This window comes from Cinclus cinclus, chromosome 12 (assembly GCF_963662255.1).
Source record: "Cinclus cinclus chromosome 12, bCinCin1.1, whole genome shotgun sequence".
Lineage (NCBI taxonomy): Eukaryota > Metazoa > Chordata > Aves > Passeriformes > Cinclidae > Cinclus > Cinclus cinclus.
In genome coordinates, this window is record NC_085057.1 from 11,241,767 (window position 1) to 11,261,383 (window position 19,617).

The following is a 19,617-nucleotide window of genomic DNA, read 5'->3' on the forward strand; positions in this document are numbered from 1 at the left end:
GAATCTGACCAGTTGGACCAAGTTGCTTCCTGACACTTCTTTGGGGGTAAAAGCTGCCTCTACCCACAGCACTGTGTTGACTCTCTCAGCTCAGTTTTTATAGGCTCTGTATCATGATCAGGGAAAAGAGGGAGAAGGCAGTTGAAACAGCTGGTTTGAAAGGAAGTCTGTGATTGTCTTTAAATAATCACAGAACTTAGGGGTAGGTATTGAATACTGAAGGTCATTTGAAGTGTTGATTTTTCTTATATTTTGTCTTGGACGCCTTGAACCTGAGACCTTACCGTAATTTTGCACAAATTTTATACATTACTGATTCACATCATGCCATACAGATTATCAACTTTAGATAATTACAGCGATATTCATTTGCCCAGTAAGTTGTTCTTATTGGACAATATTATGTTTCTAACTCTAGAAACATTCCGATGAAGACCTGGAGTTCTGAGGATATTTAAAGAGAGGAAGTTGGGAGATCAACCATGGATCGCAAGGCTGAGGAGAAGAGAAAGCAGCGCCATAGCTTGACTTTACTGGAGCAAGTAAAGACAATGAAAGAATCGACGCAGATAATCGACGTGGTGCTGGTTGCAGAAGGGGAGAAATTCCCCTGCCATAAGGTGGTGCTGGCTGCCTTCAGTGCCTATTTCAGAGCCATGTTCACGTGTGGCTTGGCAGAGTGTGTTCAGAGGGAAGTGGTGCTGCACGACATCTCTGCCGAGGGCGTGGCCGTGCTCCTGCACTACATGTACAGCTCAGAGCTGCGCCTCACCAGCCACAACGTGCAGAACGTGGCTCTCACTGCCTACTTCATGCAGATGGAAGAGGTTTGCAGCATGTGTCGCAAGTACATGATGGACCGTATGGACGCTTCCAACTGTGTGGGAATCTACTACTTTGCAAACCACATTGGGGCAGAAGATTTATGTGACCAAGCGAGGAAATACATGTATCAGCATTTTGCTGAGGTGAGCCTGCAGGAAGAAATACTAGAGATTGAATTCCAGCAGCTGATGGCTCTCATCAAATCAGATGATCTGAATATCTCCAGGGAGGAGAGCATTCTGGACCTTGTCATTAGATGGGTCAAGCACAGCAGAGAGTCACGTTCAGAACACCTTGTTGAGCTCCTCAAGCAAGTGAGACTGGTACTTATCAGCCCCTCTTTTCTTGTGGAAGCCCGGAAAAGGAACACAATTATTCTGTGCAATTCAGAATGCAGTGATATGTTCGAGGAAGCACTGAAGACCATCCAGCTGTCCAGCCACCCTTCCCTCAGCCTGCGATACGGCATGGAGACTACGGACCTCCTGCTCTGCATCGGCAACAACTCCCTCGGCATCAGGTCCAGGCATGGCAGCTATGCAGATGCCAGCTTTTGTTACGCTCCTGCAACACGAAAGACTTACTTCATTTCCTCCCCGAAGTATGGAGAGGGCTTAGGATGTGTTTGCACTGGTGTTGTCACTGAGAAAAATGACATCATTGTGGCAGGCGAGGCAAGTGCCGTCAAAATGTCTAGACAAAGGACCAGGAACATTGAAATTTATAGGTGCGTACCCTCTGTCAGAAATCCCCTAATTATTTTAAAATTTTAAATCAAAGTAATGTTCCTGGGGACAAAAAAGTAAAAAGGCCATTACACAAAGCATTTTTTGCTTCTTTTCTTCTTAGAGATTTTCACTACTTTAATGAATTTGTCTCATCTTTTTTTCATAGCTCTGAGTTATATGCATGCAACCAAGTCTTGATGCCTCTTCTGAAAGAATAAGGAGTTACTCTTGTGGCATCTCTGAGTAAATAAGTTCAGTTAGATCAATGCATGTAGATTTTATATTCTCCTTACCCAAATCTCAGTATTTTCCTTTTTCTAGGTGATTAGTAGGGGAAAATGAGCCAAGTCAATGCTCCAATGAGCCCAGTAACACATACAGAAAACATGCTTCTCTGTTAATGTTGATGATAGTGTTTCATAGATTAAAGATAACAATTTACAACTCTGTTTTTACTCTTATTTTTTCAGATGTAAACATATTAAAGAAAACCAGTCATTTCCTGGATTAAAGATAAAATTTTAAAATGGTGACAACATTTTCAAATGCAAATGCCTAAATTTGGGGAAATAAATTCATAGTGAGGCAGGTGATGTGGCTTTCTTTACAGCAGTGTTGAGTTCTCACTGCTCCTGCTAATCTCAGCAGAAACTGTGATTGAGCAGCACATGCAGAAACAAGTGACTTCTTACCTTAATTAGGGTCAAATACCTTTGAAAGTATACCAAGGATTCCTCATACTAAAAATGCTTGATATTGTAAACATTGGGCTCGATTTCATAACTTCTCTGTGAATGAGCGAGTTCTTCTTGTCATTGTACTGAGTAAACACTGACAATTAAAGGGCCTAACATTCCTAAACAGGCTGATGGGACCTGGGTGAACCAGGGCATTCACAACTCTGGATTTTCCTACAGATACCACCAGCGAGGGAACCACTTTTGGCACAGCCTGTGCAGCACTCAGCTCCGTGAGCTCTACGCACTGGGCACTGCCCACAACGATCTCTACGTAATAGGAGGGCAAATGAAAGTGAAAAATCAGTATCTGGTCACAAACTGTGTGGAGAAGTATTCCATGGAGCAAGGCACCTGGAGAAGCACGGCTCCTCTGCCACTACCATTGGCCTGCCATGCAGTGGTGACAGTGAAGGACAAGCTGTACGTGCTGGGTGGATGGACACCACAGGTTGAGAATTGTGCCCCTTTACTTCATTTGCTTTGTGCACTAACAAGAGCTGCTGTGGAGTTTTGCAGTGCTTCTTGCTTGGGAAAATACAGCAGTGATAACAGAAGAATACGTTGCTCACATTCCTCTGGTTAAACATATTCTGTAGGAAAACCAAACAGGGTGAAGAATAATATCCATCTCTGCCATCCTCACTGTAAATACCAACTGCAGGGAGGGAAGTCTTTATTCACAGAGATATGGACAGTGGGCAAGAGTTTAAAATACATCTCCTTTGTCATTATAGATTCCAGGCCCTCTATTCCTTATTTCCTATCCTTTTATTTTTTTCTGGTTATAATAAGTAATGGCATTTAATTATACAGGCATCCTTAACTGTGCCCTGTCTTCAAAAAGCATGTACACAGGTACATTTCAGGGACAGATTTATATGTGACATTTAAAGTTCACCTTGATTTCTCAGGAAGCTTTCTTGGTTAACTAAAGTTAATTTATTTGATTTTCATTACATTACATTTTAAATGAAAAGTCAAAGCATTCTCTGGAAAACAAAGTCCTTTAACCAATCAATTTATTTATTTCTGTTGCATTGCTTGGCTTTGTAAAGTTTTTACAGGGATTTTCAGCAGGGCCAGATACATGTTCAGTAGTACAGAGATTATGCAGAACTATGCTACAAGGAAGATAGATGTCAAGGGCAGTGCTCACTCTCTCCAGTTGCTCCCAGTGCAGAATATATTTTAAGAGTCTAGCCCATTTATTTATTGCTTGGTGAATTTTAGATTTGAGTGTTCAGGAAAAAGCCCCACATTCACTTGACAATGAAGTGGAGCATCTGTAATCCTCATTGCAATATGTTCAGACTGTCATCACAACTCAATGGTTTCTGTCCTCTTGAAATAAATTACTGTTTAAAGTATTTAAAAGTGAGATGCATTCAGCTAACAAGACCTCCACCTCTTTGAATATTTTGAGTGCGTGAGTCCCCAAGGAGGCAACAGAAAGATCAGAGAGTATTTCTGATACAGAAACAAATGTGCAAGGTTATTTCATATGTAAAGAAAAAAAATACAAAAACACTTGATGTAGAAACCATCTGTCTGTAAAAAAAAAAAAAAAAACTTGAACTGAAAGATATGTCATATAACAAAGATAGATGTTGAAGTCAGACAACCAGCTTTGCTAAGCCTTTCTTTTTTTCCAGAACAGATTGTGAGAGGGAAAAGCAGCTTAGAAACACAAGTCAGGAATATTGGGCCAACAATAATTTTTTTAAAACCCACCTAAAGTGAATATCTGCCTACAAGTACCATCATTAACAATGCATGGGTGTCTGAGTTTATATAGAAATAGGTTTGAGATGAGCAGATTAACAGGAGTTAATCAAAACCCACACTTTTCTAAGATTATGGCGTACCTGCACAAACAGGAATATATTAGCTAAAGTACTCAAAAAAAGTGCTTTAAGACCAGCACTACAGAGTGCTGAATTCTTCTGGTACCATCTATGTTCCCCCTGTCAGATGCAGTGATTGTGTATGTGGGGTTACCACAGCTGCAGTGGGAAAGCAAATGAGCTGGCCAAGCCAGGGGCTGTCCCTGTGCTGGAGCAGCACTGAATGTTCTGTCGATCCTGAACAACCACTAACAACAGCATTGACAGAGTGCCCTAAATGCATGTGTCCATTACAGGACAGAGATAAATACCCTTCCCACCCAGGCTTTGTAATTGAAATAAGACAAAGTCAGGCCAGGACATAAAATGACAGCTTAGGAGGGCAAGGACTCGCTCACAGCAGCGCTGCTCTGCTCAGCATTGGTCTGGCCTCTGATGCCAGTGCGGTTAAAACCCAAAGTGACTCCAGCCTTGGTAACTGGGGGCTGCTAAAAAGGAAGAAAGTGTTTGATGAGGCCGAGAGGAAGATTTCAGACCGCTGAGACACTGAGAAGGGCTGCTGGGAGTTGTGTTTTCTGTACAGAGAGAACAGGGCGCACTCCAAGGAGAACTTTACCACAAAAATGAGGTTAGATGTGATTTTACAGCATGTCAAGTGGTGTCTTCTCCTAAGTACATGTTTAGTCTGTGCTGAAAATACACAGCTTTCAAATACTCCTCTTTCAGTGAATAAATTAGTGTTTCACACTTACCACAGAGAAAGAACATGCCCTGGGCACTTACAGGGAATAACCAAGGGGCTTTATATGTACTCTCTACTTTGCCTCCTACTATCTTGTCCATGACATTAGTATTGGAGACGTCTTTTGGGAAAGAAAAATAATAAGAAAACAAGGACACATGCAACACCATCACAAGCAAGCAAAGTATTTCTCTCCTTCTCACTCTCTCTATGTGAAAACTTTCATCCCAAAATATTTCAGAATCCTCCCTCCACATCCCACTGCTAACATTCAAGGGTGTCGTACCCAGAAAACAGCATCTGAATTCCCTGCATTGTATAAGACAGGCAGAGAAGGGGGAAGAAGATTAGAGAGAACAAGAGGAGTAGGAGTGAGTATAAAAACTGTTATGGCAGCAAAAATATAGCGAGGGGGTTAGGAGCTTATTATGAAAACTATTGAAGTTACAGCTGTTGAACAACATTACTGTGGTTAGGCTGACTAAATAAACATGCAAATGTTTATTAGAATAAGACATATATACATATACACATGCAAATACACTATGTATGTATGTGCGTGTGTATATACAGGACTGAGAAAGGTCAGCAAAGTACATGACTGAGACTCATGGTACAGTCTGAGTAATAGTGGAAAGAGATTTCAACATTTAGCAGGGAAGAAAAAGACAGACTGGATTTTGCTCATTTTTACTAGGACTGTACAGCAGCCTTGTGGAAAAGGGTATGTTCTTCCAGATCTGGGAACCTTAACCCTAACCCTGACCCTGAATGTATTGTTAGTACCAAATCTTTGGCTCTATTGCTGCAGGATATAGACACCCACTTATTCCTTTGCCTTCTACAGCAGACTCCCAGCCCACCAGCCATGGGTGCTGTTAAACCCTCAGGAGTACAATCCCCTGCAGCTGTAATTGATGTGTTTATGCTATTTATCTGCCGAGCTGTCTGCTGTGATTAATTGCCTGCAGGCATGTGTGGAGGGCTCCAAATGTTGTATTATTATATGGCTGTCATATTTCATACAGATGGATCTGCCTGACGAGGAGCCGGATCGATTAAGTAACAGAACGTTTCGGTACGACCCAGGCCAAGACAAATGGACGGAGAGAGCTCCAATGAAGTTCTCCAAGTACCGCTTCAGCACAGCTGTAGTCAACGGGGAGATTTATGTCTTGGGTAAGAGGAAACAGATTTTTAACAGATAGCACCATGACTCTTTCTTCTTTCCAGCAATTTGCCTTTGTGAAGTGAAATATCTCACCCTTTGTTACATAATGTAGGACAAAGTACCTCGTACTCAATGGAGAGTGTTTATCTAAAGTTATTTGTTCCCCACATTATTTCTTCCTTCTGTAATTTATGTAGATTAAATTATGTGAATGTGTAGTGTTCTGGATTCGTGCAACAAAGATATTTCACTTTTTTAAGATATTTTTCTTTGGGGTATCAGTGTGAGTCATAAATAATAATGAATTTTAAAAGGTGAGTAGAGAAGCCTTGAAGCACCATTTCATAGGTGAGCAGTGAAATGCTAAGGAATATATGCAACATCATAAAGGAAAGGCATAAGGATAAAGAAAATTTTGATTTCCCAAAACCGTCATGAGTGTCTTCTGACAAAAGTCAGTGAATTCTTCTCTTCCACCTACTTCAACAGAGTACATTTAAAAAAAAAAATCTAAATACTTTCTTTTGTCAGTTTTTTATTGAATCCTTTCATGTTTTTTGTTTCAAAACAGCACTTTGACCAAAAGTTTTACAATTTGTGCAAATGAGTTCAATAATCTCCCACCTGCCCCAAAATCTTATTGTAGATTGATATATGACTGGAAAGAAGCGGGGACAAAAGTTCATCCAATCAATCTACAGGTGGGCTGTAGTGATTCATGCCCTGCTATGCACCTGTGGTCCCATGGGCAGCTTTAGGCATGAAGAAAGCAGCAATTCTATTAGGACCTCAGGACATTTCAATCCCTTCTGCTTCAAACTACTCCTCCTTACAAGCTTATAAAACTGAACACAAAAATAGTCTTATCACCTTATTACACCTCCTGTGTCAGGGTGTTCTGGCCTTATCTGGATTGTTGCATACCAGGGATAAAGCAGTTTGTTCCTGGCTCATAATACAGAAACTGCTTTACAGGGAGATATGCAGGAAAGGTGTCTTTGAAACAGAAGAGGAAAGCAGCTTTAATACTGCATTTGTCTTCTTTTAGAGAAACTTCTTTCTCTTAAGTGGCTTGAGAGACACCCATAGGCACAACCAGGAGGAAGGGTGAAAAAAGCCTATATGGAAAAGTGAGCTTTGCAAAAAGGAAGTTGTGTCATTATTGTCCAAGCTGGGTGATAGAAAATGTCAGCGTGTGTTGAATATAAGAGTGTTGGCTGCCCAGGTTCAAAGGTGCTTTGAAAACATGGAGACTTTGTGCTCTGTAAAAGGTTAAATACATATAATTATTTATACTGACACTGATGCTCTAATGGGGCAGCAGAAGTATCTGGAATAGCTGGGAAGAGAACAGCAGCATTCGTGTGTTTCAGTAAGAAGTGCTCCGAGATCAAGACCTCAAAGGCTGTGATGATACAGGGAGTCAGGGAGAAAAAAAAAAAGCAGCTGCCTTGGGATGCATATGATAAAACAAATTGTCAGTCTACTTCACAGCAAGCCTGACAGTGGCACAAGGAAAAGGGAAAAGGAGTGGCTAATGGGGAAACTGTATCAGTTTTCTTCCCTCAAAATCTGACCCAGCAAGAAGCGTGTGTGAGTGATTATAGTAATGAAATGTACAGATTGAACACAAAACACAGCCTTAAGTCTGAAAGATGCCTGTTTAAATGGCACTGAGGAAAGTTCATGGTCTCATGAACTTTCAGAAGCATTTTGCTAATTAAAACAATAAAAAGCCTTGGTTTTTTATGTGTAGCAGCCAGTGCTTCAGTGTTCAGGGAGCTGAACACTAACTTGAATTCCTTCTTACCTGCTGGCCAGTACCAATAATTCTGTGTGTGTGGGAGAGAAAATCTTTGCTACAATCTGATCTGCACATGGATGGTAGCAGGGTTTTGCTCTGTCTCCATCATTTTGCTGGTTCACACACCTTCCCATGGCAGTCTTGTTTTGAGCCTGTTCCTAAGGGACCCAATGCACTTAATGCTTAGGTTAACAGTTTGCTGCACTGGACCCTTCTAACTAAACATTCATAAAGGCAGTGTTTGTCCTCAGTTTTAACACTGTAAATCTGGGGTAATTTAACTGTAATGGACAAACTTACTCATGAATTATACAAAGGGTAACTAAGCTCACACGCTGCTCCAAGCAGCAGATTTTTGAGAAAGATTGGGCTATTTTTACCATTACATTTTTGAGCCTGCCTCCCTTCTGATGCTCTGCCCACTCAAGGTGTAACTGCAGCAAGTGCAGACATGGATGAGTTACCATTAGGCAGCAGGAATATCAGCTGCAGAGAAGACATTTTGACCTAGGTCTGGGCTGCTTTCACAAACTCCTCATTGCCAGTTTTCACAAACCTTGCAAGAACTTTAACATCCATAAACCTGCCAACAGGCACAAAAACTCTGTAAGGTAGAGAAAATAATGTAAATGCAGATAGAGAACATGCATATAGTCAGAGGAATTGCATAGGTCTTGTTTGCCCAGGAAGTCGAATAATATTACAACTAATTTTTTATTGAAAGACAAGTCTAAGCCAAAAATGACTGGTCAACAAATTCCACCTTTGAATATGCTGCTTTAAATCCACCTTCAAGAGTATGGGTGGAAAGAGAGATTTATCTGTTAAAATTAAGAAGACAACACGGTTGTTAAATGTTAACCATCACAGTCTGGAAACTCTGTGGAGAGATTAAAGCATTTTCCAAGACCTCTCAAAGTGATGAATAAATTTCCAAATGAACCCTGGCTGGAAACAGTGATAAAGATACTGGCATCATACTCTGCAGACAGCCACAACGCAGCCTCATCTCCAGCTGTAAACTCACACCACCTGTAATTAAGCCTCACACAGAAAAGCTGCATTCCAGAGTTGATCTGTGCTGACAGGTTCTTGTTACCATGTGAGCTCTCAGGCTGCTGGGCTGTGAGGTGGGTCCAGTTCCCCTTTGGACACAATTGTGATGGCAACCCCGGCCAGGGGAACAGGCAATTCACGGCATTGGGAGGAAAGCAGCAAAAGTGTTCCTAATCTGGCTGATGTGGTACTTGATCATGATGTTCAGGAGAGGATGGAAATGGAAAGAATGGAGGTTGATAGTGACAGAGCAAAGAACAGCAACTGTCATGAGGATAGTAAAACCACTGCAGGCTCCCCAGAGCTGTGGATCTCTTGGACATCACCCTGCTTCATAAGGAGTGTCAGGCACTCTGGGAGTCTAGAAAGATGCTGTCAAGGGTGATTTATGCAAAAAGACACATTCTGAAGAGGATCATAGCTCATAGGTTGTTCTCATGGAGTGGCCTCAGAGACAGCTCAGCCATAATGACTAAACTTCTGTGCTATAGATGGGAGAGAGATTTTTGCTGAGTCTCTGCTATTGCTACTGATACTCTCCCCAACCCTAATTGGAGTTTCTCTTGGTGAAGTGTGTGTGCACAGAACTTGGACATCTAACAGGCCCCTGTGCAGCCTCAGTCAGGGGACACTCAGTGAAGGGGCCATTCAGAAACATGGAATGGCACTGCTGGGATTCCCACAGGTATCCCCCACTTCTCCTACCATTCTTGTTCCTTTTGGGGTGCATCATCTCCATGAGCATCCTGCAGTCTGCAGCCAGATAAGGAGATTCACTGGGGGCTGCTGGAGGCAGAGGAAGGAAAGGATGGGAGGCAAGGTTAACGGGAGGAAAGGATGGGAGATGAGGAAACAGGATCATGCAAGATGTCTTCTGTATGCCTGGAGGACCACACCCTACTTCCGAGGAATAAAAACCTGAAATAAAGAGATAGTTCTAGCTGGGTACATAGTGATTCAGAGAGATAAGATTTCTTTCAAGCAAGTCTTAAAAACAAAGTGCTTAAATGAAATAAGGTTGTCAGTTCTTTCCAGCAGGATTTCTTACACAGATGTCAGCATATTGAGGGACTCTTGAGCACAGATGAAAAATCATTGCAGAGAAAGTTGACCCTCTCTAATGTCAATGATGTATAAATTCAATTTCTATCATAAATATGAAGCAGAAAGAATTGATGCAATACTGGCTTTGAATGTGAAGTAGCAGACTCTTTGATAGACAAGTCTAATTTTCGTTCTCATCCATGTAGGTGTAAATCTGTAGTAAGTAGTCTGCTGATGGCAGTTGTGTTGTGTCAAGATCATTTTATTCTCACCCAGATCAGAATCTAATGCTTAGCCTTTGAAGTGTTAATTTCTGAAAAGTCCTATTGGCACAGTACAGAGTATGTAGTCACTGTCCAAAAACCCTGCTCAGACTAATTGCCAGCTCCAGCAAGTAAAACCCTAATGACTTAAATGGAATTATTCTAGAGCCACACTGAAGGAAGGAAAATGAGAAATAGATCAGAGTTTTTGATCTGAGTAATAGCATTGTTCAAGAACCTGTACCGTGTGTCTTAATCAGCAATCCTGAGACATAATTATCTGTTTGTTGTGTAATGTTCCTAGAGAATATCATTCTATTTATTCACCATACATAATCCTCATAAGTAAATGAACAGCAATTCCTAAGGCTCAAAATCCTTTCTCCTATTCATCTCCTTTCACTGGTTTCAGCTCTTTCTCTCCATATTTTCCCAGGAACATAACTATATTCGTTGGAAAGCCCAAGAAAGAGCAGTATTGTGTTCTTAATGACAGAGGCAATTGAGACACATTTGGAAGAAAACCAGATGGGAGGGCTCTATTTAAGGTCGTGCATTTTAATCTCTCACTTAAAAAAATATCCTTTCCAGCTACTTCTCTGAAAACTTATCACAGCCAACATACAAATTAGGAAAATTCATCCAAATTTATCCATTTGAATGCCATTTTCATTACTTATGTTAAAACACACTCAGTAGAGCCAGTGTCTCTGAAATACAGGTCACTGGTTAAAAAAAAAGTTATATCACCATGACAGCTTTAATCATGTGTTGCTTTTATGCTGTATAATTCCTGCCTTATAAATAACAACATCTTGAAGGACTTAAATGAGAAATCCTATTAGGAAAGATTTAGGAACAAAAGAATTTTTGTTTATCCTCCTCAGACTGGAATCCTACCTCTTACAACTTGGCTTTTCTTTCCCCTCCAGGCTCCTGCTGAAAGCTTCTTTTAAAAGTTTTAAACAGTTAAATGAGGTTCAATTAAATACTGAATGTCTTGATCATAGAATACTTATTTGAATATGTACTTTGGGGTCTCTCTGGAAAAGAAAGTGTGTGTAGGAGGAGCTGGAAGGAGACATTTTATCTTTCATGCTTGAGTATTAACTGCGCATTTGAATAACATTTCCTTTTAAAATAAACACATCTATTTATAAATATGCTTTGGACTTCTGACAATTAGCAGCTTATGGGTCTGATTCTGAGCTTTTATACCTGTGCAACAGCCTTCAAAATGTCCATGTGAAGGGAGGAACAAAAATAGGGAGATAAATTGGTCTGACAGATGAGGTTGAAACCGCTTTGTACACACTTAAGTATTTCCAAAGGAAGTGAGAAAAGACATATAATGAGAAAAGGAGCTGGATCTGAAACATTGACCATGCTTAGGAAGACAAGAATCTGTTTTTTCAGCTCTGCTTCTAATCAATCTTATGCCCTCATATCTTCCACAAGCTGCATTACCTCATCTGCTGTGCTCTGGGTTAGCAAAGGATGACAGTGCTCCCTGGTTTCATCTGTGGAAGTGCCTGCCAGGGCTGGTTTGTGGCTCCCTCATTTCTCTGAGACACCAGCTATGCTTAGCACAGAATGAGAGAGAAACATAACTGCTGAGACTCAGCTTGAATGCTGGTAATGAAGGGAAATGTTACATAAGAGATTAGCACTATTAAATCCATTGTGCATTCCAGAGATCAGTTTAATAATGAATTACTTTATGGGAGACAAATCTTGGATTTCATTTGCTTGTTGAAGAGTTATCAATTTTTTTTTCTTCCCATTTCCCAGGTTCCTTTGATAAAAATTCAAAGAGGCACTACTAAGAGCATATATGTTGCTTGGTGCTGTGATCTGAGGACTCAGTTATAGCACAAAGAATAACACCGTCAGTACCCTGAGGGCACTAACGAGTCTTGATCATCCTGAGCAGCATCACTTGGGACCTCCACCCACCTCTTTTGCCCACTGGTCCTGGAGCATCAGCTAAACACAGGCTTGAGGGGTCAATTCCTTCTGTGCCTTTGCCTGACACCTGCTGGTAGCGGCTCCTGCAATTGCCCATCTCTGGCTCTGGGGAGCTGTGCCCTTATGGTGAGCTCATTACCTGGCTCAACTTCCCTTTGGAAGCAGCTCTGCTCTTGTGTTCCCTGATACACTGCCCTGCCTGAGAGACAGTGCATGTCTAATTTCAGATGCCTGTTGGTGGGGGAACCAAATTATGTGGTGTGAATCTGGTAGTGAGTCTCAACGGAGCACAGTCCTACGTGGACCCTCAGACACCTTGTAGGTATTATTATGTTCAACCATCCTGTCTGTGCAATGAGCAATCTAGACTTAAGTCTGTGTGGTTTTCCTGGAGCAAAAGAAATTGTCACTGCTGGACTTGCCTGCCTGGCCAATTTAATTCCATAAGAGCTTGGTGTGGATGAGACTTAGAAGTGCAATTGCTCTGTGCCAATGCCCACTTTGTATCAGTGACATGGGTGGAATGTCCCCTATTTCTTGTAACTCAACTGCATGGCAGGCTCACTCCAGAAATACAGAAATATTCAGAGGTATTTAAAGCAGTTATTGCCCTTGCACCTGCCGAACTAATTATTGACAGTGACTCTTTAGCACTTCACCACCACTTATAGACCTTCCTCCCCAAGTGCTGAAAGGCTGTGCTGTTATTAAGGCTGATGTGGCTCAAAATTGTATTTGGTCTCCCCCAGAGAGCATGGGGTAAGGGAGAGGCAGCTGACCCCAGCCCAAGCCGGGTGCTTTGCCTTCAGCCAGCCACAAGCAGTGTTTGAGTAGAGAACTGCACAGAACTGTGCCTCATTGAAATGCTAAGGATGTGCTAATCACATCACCTGCTCTGCCTTGCCTTCTTCATCAAAGGCTTGTCTTCTTCATCCTGACTTCTTAATAAAGATCATGGATTTTATTTATATATTTATTTTACTAAGGGAGCTTCATATTAGATTTAAAGTCCATTAGTACCACTGCTCATAGAGTGCCCTTGAAAGTATGTTTAATTGCAGGCTAATCCAAGTGTGATCTGGAAAACTCTCAAGCATTAATGGATTGGGGAACACAAAGGTGGCTTCGCCGTTTTTTTTTTAGTGGTATCTGAAATATCTCCTAGGAAAAGCACAGTTGTAAAAAGCCTGAAGTGTTGAAAGGGTGTATTTGTAAGGGATGGGAAGACTGAATTCTGGGATTTAACCTTCTCATATGATCAGTGTGAAAGTGACAGAAATGTTTAAAACTCCCAGTGAGAAATCCATCTTCCCTGCACAAAGGACAGGAAATTGAGCTTTAGGCAGAGAACTGAACCAGGTGGGTTTGAATTCAGCTTGTCTGTTCATGAGTGTGGCTTAACAAAGGACTCTCCCCACAACATGGGCATGGAAATAAGCATTGCTGCCCTTGGCACACCTGCGGGGACTCCCAGGAGGCTGTGACCAGGTGTGTTTTACTGACCCAGCTATAGCTGGCAGTGGTCTAAGGCACAATCTCAGGTACACCATGCACTGCTCATGTATCCCTTGGCACAAGAGTGTTCCTCAAATGACCTAAACCCCTAAGCCCTCTTCTGCACCCTGCCTTCACTCCCTAAGTGTTACCCCCATTTTATGTAGAGGCTCCTGTAGGAGCAGAGCATGAGCTCAGTTTTTCAGCTGCTCTGTCCAGAGAACCTGAGATAAAGACAGTCTCTGTGGTCTAAGCTATAGTTCCCTATGTCTCCACTTGCACTCCTGATGGTTTCATTAAAATGAATGAAGAAGCCAGTGAGACAGGATGACCTGGATTCTTGAGTGATGGAGCAGAAAGTGGCCAGAGTTGTCTGACACAGCAAGGGGTTTTTTTTCTGCCAGTTTGAAATCTCACATGGTATACACATTGTAGATGCTGAATAGCCTGGTTAATGTGAGATTCCTCCAATAGCTTATAGATGTGAACTGATTTAAGTTAGAGACTTTTTCGTTGTTGATTTTTGTATTCAGTTCTTTGGAAAGAGTCCTGAGACATCCATTTTCATAGAGGAAAAAATATACTTTCTCACAGGAGTAATTCTGAACTACTGTATCTGGAAATACAGGAAAAAAGTGCTCAGAGAGTCTGATATCCTCAGATCCTTTGTTAGCAACCTTTCAGTGTAAACATTGCTTTAAGAGAGGAGGTTGAAGTTCATTTATTGTTTTTCAGAATGCTCTTCTTCTAAGCTTGAAAATTAAATTTTACTCCCCTCTGATATTTCCTTCTTCCTTTCTATTTGCTGAGAACTTAGTTTCGCTCTTGTAAATTGAATATGAAACTAGATTTAGCTGAAATAGCTGTCCAGGGTTTAAATAAAATGGAGATATTTTGTACCATCCAGACTGAATTAAAAGAGGTTAAATATAAGTTGCTTAAATCACTCCATGAAGGTTTCATGTTTGAAAACATGTAGTAGCTCTGACATTTTTTAAAAGATGCACCAATAGATCCTGGAAAACTACTTTTCTAATAAGTATACAGGAAAAATATTTGGTGGTGCATCCCCTGGACTGGCAGCTGAATGTCTTCATTAAGAGGTAATGGTTGGGAGGGTTTTTGCAAAAAGCCACTGACTGCTTTGTCAGTTTTGTACCTGATTATTTGTGTTCTTTCTGAAGTTACCTTGCCCCACAGTCACTCTATTTAGAAACTGACAATAAAAACACAGTAAGAAATAAACAGCTATTATGTTTCTAGAAAAGTTCAGGGCCATTTTGTTCACCTCCCCCTCCCTACTTGAAATAATAAGGCAATCAGCAAAGTTATTGGTTTCTGACATGCTGCATGCATTCCCTAAATGGTACCATTTATTCCTCTGATTGAACAAGAACCTCTTTCATTTTTCACATGAAGACTTTTCTTTTGGGTGAGTGCATACTCTTCAGTGGGGTACAGTAAAAACTGGGCTAATTTAAAAATGCTTAGCTTGACAACCAGCAGCCAAATATGTTTGGCACCACAAAGCTGCATTTTGAAAGGGTCAATTTAGTGTGTGGGGAGTTCTAATATTATTGGTTCCATGTTAAAACTGCCTTGAGAATCTCTCTGTGTGTTACACAGCAGTCTGTGGACTTTACATAAACTGGTGGCAAATACTCTTGCATACTGTAGTCCATGAATCTGCCAATGGAAGCTGTGCAGTCAGAAACCCCATTAGATAAACAAACAATTAAATAGCCCTATCAGTTAAAAAACTTGATTACCTCTTAAATATTTTCTTGGTAAATTTAGGGCAATATTGTCCATTTCTAAGAGTGGTACCTCTTTAATGAGGCATTAAGGAATAGTGAAAAAGACTGCACAGGAGAGGATAATGCTTCTGGTGTAAAGAACAATACAATAAGCAAAAGTCTGAATTCTGAGATACCCCAAGGAATAGCTCAGTGAGACTCCATCATAAGAACGGCTCAGCAGGGTGATGCTTCCCTTTTTGACATGGAAATGATCAGAAAAATTCCAAGACCACAGTTAATCTCTACCTCAGGTCTCTTAGGTGAATCAAGGCTCAGAGGAGGAGCCCATCAGAGCAAATGCTGCTTTAATTGAGGGTGTTAATACTGAACACATTTAGATGCCAGCCTTATGTAAGCACACTCTAAAGGGTATCTAGTACAAACTGCAAGGACCTTGCTGGTGGGGTATTGAGGCAAGTAAAGATTCGCTGTGCAGGAAAAGGAGATGAAAACCAAACTCGGTGAATGTTTTTTAATTTCAAATATTATAAAATGCTATTAATTTCTGCCAGAGGAAAACTTCCTGCTGATGATTATGGACACTGAATTTTATTCTAATTTTGCTGCTCTGATGCAGGTTTAACTTTTTATTTTTGCCTGACTCTAAAATACAGATCAGGAATAGAGTGCTAGCAAATTTGGAGCATTGCAGTCCCCATTTTTAGGGAGCTTCCTCTTGCAAATACTTCTGGAGAATGAACAAAAGATTTAAGAAATAACATGGTCCATTTTAAGAGTAAATGGAAAATCATATGCAAGTAAAACTTGGAGCACTAGGGGCTCATTTCTCTGACATACCAGCTTAACAGCACTAGGGGCAATATATTTTAAAAGCAGCTGAACCAGCACAGGTTGTATTTGCAGTCCTTTCCCTTTGCATATGCAAGGGCATAATTACATGCTTACAATGCATTTTGGATTTGCACAATTGAGCCCCGTGTATCTGGAATGCCAGCCTTCATGTGGAAATGGCTTGCCTATTGCAGCCATTTTATGTTTGAAAGTAGTCACAAAAACACACATGCACAAAAGAACGCCATCAGTGCTCATTACAGAGTATTGTGTCCATTGGCACAGATGGAAAACCTGCCCGGGGACGTCAGCACATTAATTCAGAGAACCAAAGGCTGTAAATTCAAAATGTGGATTTGATCACTGGAAGGGACTTGGAAAGGCAGAGTTTACAAAGTGCTATCAGGGTGCAGTGTTTCCAGCGTGCATAGGGATCTCAGGTACATCTGCAGCCTGTCCAGCAAAAGGAAACTGGGATCTGTTTCAGTCCTGCTGGCTTGTTATACTGGCTTCAAGCACCCTAATTAACTCCTCAAAAGTAGGACTTGTTGCTAATCACTCAGCTGGCACTCCTGTGTGTTGGACGGGTTTGTTCCTGGAATTTGATTTGCCTTAAGAAATGGGTATAATTTGCTGTAAGAGATAGGTATAATATTTTTCTTTTATTGAAGAAAACTAAACAACAAATGCAAGTAATTGTTGGTAATGTGTGAGGGTCAAATCCACCAACTGTGTTTGAAAAAATAGGTTTTGATCCATTGCAAATAAAACAAAGAATTATGACAATTTCTACCATATGGGAAGAAAACAAAACAAAATACCTTTGTGTTTTGAAGACATTCTGCTTGTCCTTCCTTTGATACGAGACTTCAGAAAGGATCTTGCTTTGGTGTCTGTGGATGGTGTGCTGTAGCTTCTGCTTTGTGTTCTCACAAACTTCCGAAGCTGCAAAGAGGAAAGAGTGGGAGATGAGAAGATGTAAACAGAAAACAGAGGCAGCAATGAATTTTATAGCAGAACGTGGGACTGCTACGTTTTACCTATGTATCTTTTGCAGGAGGAATTGGATGCCTTGGTTATGACAGAGGACAGACACGGAAATGTCTTGATGCAGTGGAGATTTATAACCCTGATGGAGACTTTTGGAGGGATGGACCCCCTATGCCTTCTCCCCTCCTCTCCTTACGGACAAACTCTACCAGCGCAGGCTGCGTGGAAGGGAAGCTGTACCTCTGTGGAGGATTTCATGGAGCAGGTACTAAAACCAATCCAACATCCTCTGTGCAGTTAAAATCAGTTGCACTGGACATAGACTGACCTGATGAGTCTGGCACTGGCATGCCCTGGAGCTACAAACCTGATTCTGCCCTTTGGACTGCCAGCTCCTAATGTCAATATGAATTGGGTTCTGTCTGACTTTTTTTTCCTTAACAAAACACAAAAATTTAAAGATGTTTCTGATCTGCACTAAACCTGTCCAAATCTAAAACCTCAGCAGAATTATTCAGGATTTGTATTTAAAGTCACAAATATGAGGAGTGTAGTGTTTTATGGACTTTAGAGAATTTAGGCATATTTATTGAAGATTAAGGCTCTGTCCATCAGTCCTTAGCCATGTTATCTCACTCTGCCTGTCTACTTACATGCTTTTTGTAAACAATGTTGAAAAAGCTTGTGTACTTAATGAGTACCCTGGGTAGGGAACTGTGATACAAAGAGACTAAAGTTCCAGATCTGGTGGTTTTAAATAATCCTATCCCCATGGACACCCTTCTTCTTTTAAGTCTTCTTCCTTCCAACTTTGCTTAGCTTTATCTATATCTCTAGTGCATATAACCTATTTTTTTCCATTATAAATGCAAGTGATTGCAAAACAAGCACACTAAAATTATTCTGCTACGTACAGCTGCCACCCCAAATTCCTTTCTAAGAGAAAGCAACAGCACAGATAGCAATAGCATTTATTCACTACTAATAAATTTCATGTCAGCCTCACTGTTGATCAGGAATGGTCACATGGTATCTCAGGTAGATAAGTCCTTCTCATTACACTTCTACTTGTATAACAACCTCTAAACTGAAAGCTGCTGTTATTTTAGAATGATGGTTTTCATCAGCTTCTTCACAACATGCCTTCTGCTTTCATTTGATATTGTTTGAGGAAGCTGCTTCCTGAAAACAATTGTTTGGCAGCTCCCTAGCAGGCATGTTCTCATGTCATCTCTGATGGAAGTTCTGTGATGTCAAAGAAATTATGCTTATGACAAATCACCATGTTTCCATAGCAAACCTTGTGCCATTCTAGTTGTCTTTTTGTCAGCAACATTATGAAAGAGCCTAAAGTTAGTGGGTAACAATTTCAAAAGGCTAATCATGGGAAGTGGTTGAGTCACCATCCCTGGAGGGATATAAAAGATGTGTAGATGAGGAACTCGGGTACATGGTTTAGTGGTGGGCTTGGCAGTGCTGGGTTAATGGTTGGACTGGATGATCTTAAAAGTATTTTCCACCCTAAACAATTTGATGACTCTGTGATCATTAGCACTGAAAAATGAAGCAATTTTGTTCCGGATGACTAACAGATTAATATGAGATTTTCTGACTAGGGTAACTTCAGAACCATAAAAACACTTTCTGTACAATAGCACCACATTCTGTCACTGAGTCATGTATAAAGAGTGGTTGTTCTGGGAGAGGTTGGAAGTCCTCCTGTGGATTTCAAGAAGGCCTTCTTTTGTATATTTCTATAATACCAGCTCAATGGGGTCCTGATTCCTCCCTCCACTATTGCAATCTGTATCATTATGTATAGAACTCCTCTGCACTAATAGTGTTATTTAGATTGGAAAACAAGAAGTCAAAGTTAGAAAATGCCAGTTTTGCAGTTACCTGTGCAACCTGAATTCTGACCCCTACATGTGCATTCTGTACACCAGTAAAGAAAAAGTGTGTAGTTGTGCTGTTAAACATTGCTATGGTGTCTATTAACAAGGCAGACAAAATAAGAGTCTCACTGTCAAATCAAGTGTAACCACATACTTTAGGAGTTGAGGGGAACCTGTGCCATAAAGACAGGCTTCTTAATGTAACTTTGAAGTTACTATAGGAAAAAGGCTGTCTAAATGGTCACGACAATAACAGCTTCCATCTACCAGCATCAAGACAAGGATGAGCAGAGGCCATAAGAACATGAAGGTGTCACGAGGCTGTCCTCTCTCCCTGGCCACATGTTCTCTGCATGCTGGAAAGAGCTCTTGCCTTGATGTAGTCTTTGGAGTGAGAGAGGGTTATGACTGTCACATGGGAGTTGGAGAGGGTGGCTTGACTCTGCACATTCACAATTACAG

The 19,617-nt window shown here is 41.0% G+C and overlaps 1 protein-coding gene across 1 annotated transcript in view; it reads left to right on the forward strand.

The window, feature by feature from the left end:
* The first annotated feature begins 482 nt into the window (after positions 1-482).
* KBTBD12 (kelch repeat and BTB domain containing 12) overlaps positions 483-19,617 on the forward strand; it is a 30,089-nt gene continuing 10,954 nt past the window's right edge. The window contains exons 1-4 of the mRNA XM_062500960.1: positions 483-1,552; positions 2,471-2,741; positions 5,908-6,058; positions 17,328-17,525. Coding sequence (XP_062356944.1) covers positions 483-1,552; positions 2,471-2,741; positions 5,908-6,058; positions 17,328-17,525 — 1,690 coding nt within the window. The remainder of the gene's footprint in view (positions 1,553-2,470; positions 2,742-5,907; positions 6,059-17,327; positions 17,526-19,617) is intronic.